This window comes from Chenopodium quinoa, unplaced genomic scaffold (genome assembly GCF_001683475.1).
Source record: "Chenopodium quinoa cultivar QQ74 unplaced genomic scaffold, ASM168347v1, whole genome shotgun sequence".
Classification (NCBI taxonomy): domain Eukaryota; kingdom Viridiplantae; phylum Streptophyta; class Magnoliopsida; order Caryophyllales; family Amaranthaceae; genus Chenopodium; species Chenopodium quinoa.
In genome coordinates, this window is record NW_018743476.1 from 3401485 (window position 1) to 3402757 (window position 1273).

General features: G+C 32.4%; 1 protein-coding gene across 1 annotated transcript; it reads right to left on the bottom strand.

The window, feature by feature from the left end:
* Window positions 1–495: 495 nt before the first annotated feature.
* Window positions 496–816, bottom strand: LOC110739373. The gene has a single exon (XM_021919828.1). It carries the CDS (start codon window positions 814–816, stop codon window positions 496–498), a length of 321 nt encoding a protein of 106 aa, XP_021775520.1.
* Window positions 817–1273: the final 457 nt, after the last annotated feature.

The window sequence follows — 1273 nt, forward strand, 5'->3', positions numbered from 1 at the left end:
CTTTACTAAAATAAAACTTTCCTTAAATTAAACCCAACTTAATTAAATTAATTAAATAAACTTTCCTTGTATAAATATTTCTAAACTTATTTAAAATAATTGATTAAAATACTTTAAATAAAAAAATCAATTTAATTAAACACTTCTCAAAATACTTATTTTAATTAAAATACGTATAAAAATACGAGATATTGTAGTCTACCCTTTTTAAAAGAAGTTTCGTCCCGAAACTTGCAAAACGAAATTCAAAGTTTTTCTTCACTTAGTATAATATTGTTGTACTTTTTGTCATACCTATACCATAACTCAAAATACTCATTAAAATTGTGCAAAGAGCACAAAATAACTAAAAATATAGGGAAAAGGCGGAAAATTCTACCGCATTCTATCCTCCTAAAAGAAAACGAGTTACGTCCCCGTAACTCAACATACCCGAAATAACTCTGGGCATTTCTTTTTTATTTCATCTTCTTCCTCCCAAGTGGCTCTTACACATTATTGGTTAGACCATAGCACTTTCACAAGCTTGACATTCTTATTACGTGTACTATGCACTTTATTGTCAAGAATTTTGACAGGTTTCTCTTCATAGGTTAAACTTTGGTCTAGCTCAATTGTTTTAGGTTGTAGTATATGGAATTTATCAGGTATGTACCTTCTTAATTGAGACACATGAAATACATCATGCACTTTGCTTAGCTCCATAGGTAAAGCCAACCTATCAGCTACTTTGCCTATTCTTTGCAGTATTTCATTTGGACCAATGTACTTTGGGCTCAGTTTTCCTTTCATTCCAAATCTCATTACTCCTTTCATTGGTTATACCATTCATAATACTTTGTCACCAACATCGAATTCCTCCTCTCTAACACTTCAAATCTGCGTAGCTCTTTTGGCAATCTTGAGCTGCCTAAATCTTAGCTTGAATTTCCCTTGCTTGTTTCACTGTATCCTCGATCATTTGAGGCCCTAGAATCATTGTTTCACTTATATTGTTCCAACAAATTAGACTACGAGACTTTCTCCCATATAATGCCTCAAATGGAGTCATTCCAATGCTCGAATGATAACTATTATTGTAGGAAAAATCAATCAAATCCAAGCTATCCTCTCATCCTCTCTTAGTTTTCCCATTTGTGGCAATGTGAAACATTGTACTCATCTTAAGTGTCGTACCAAAGTTTTTTTGCACGCTTTTCCAAAATTTTGAAAGAAACCTGGAATCTCTGTTAGACACAATATCCTTTGGAACTCCATGTAACCTTATAACATT

Coding starts and splice junctions, on each gene's coding strand:
- LOC110739373 (XM_021919828.1), bottom strand. CDS start 816: ATGAAAGGAGTAATGAGATTTGGAATGAAAGGAAAACTGAGCCCAAAG.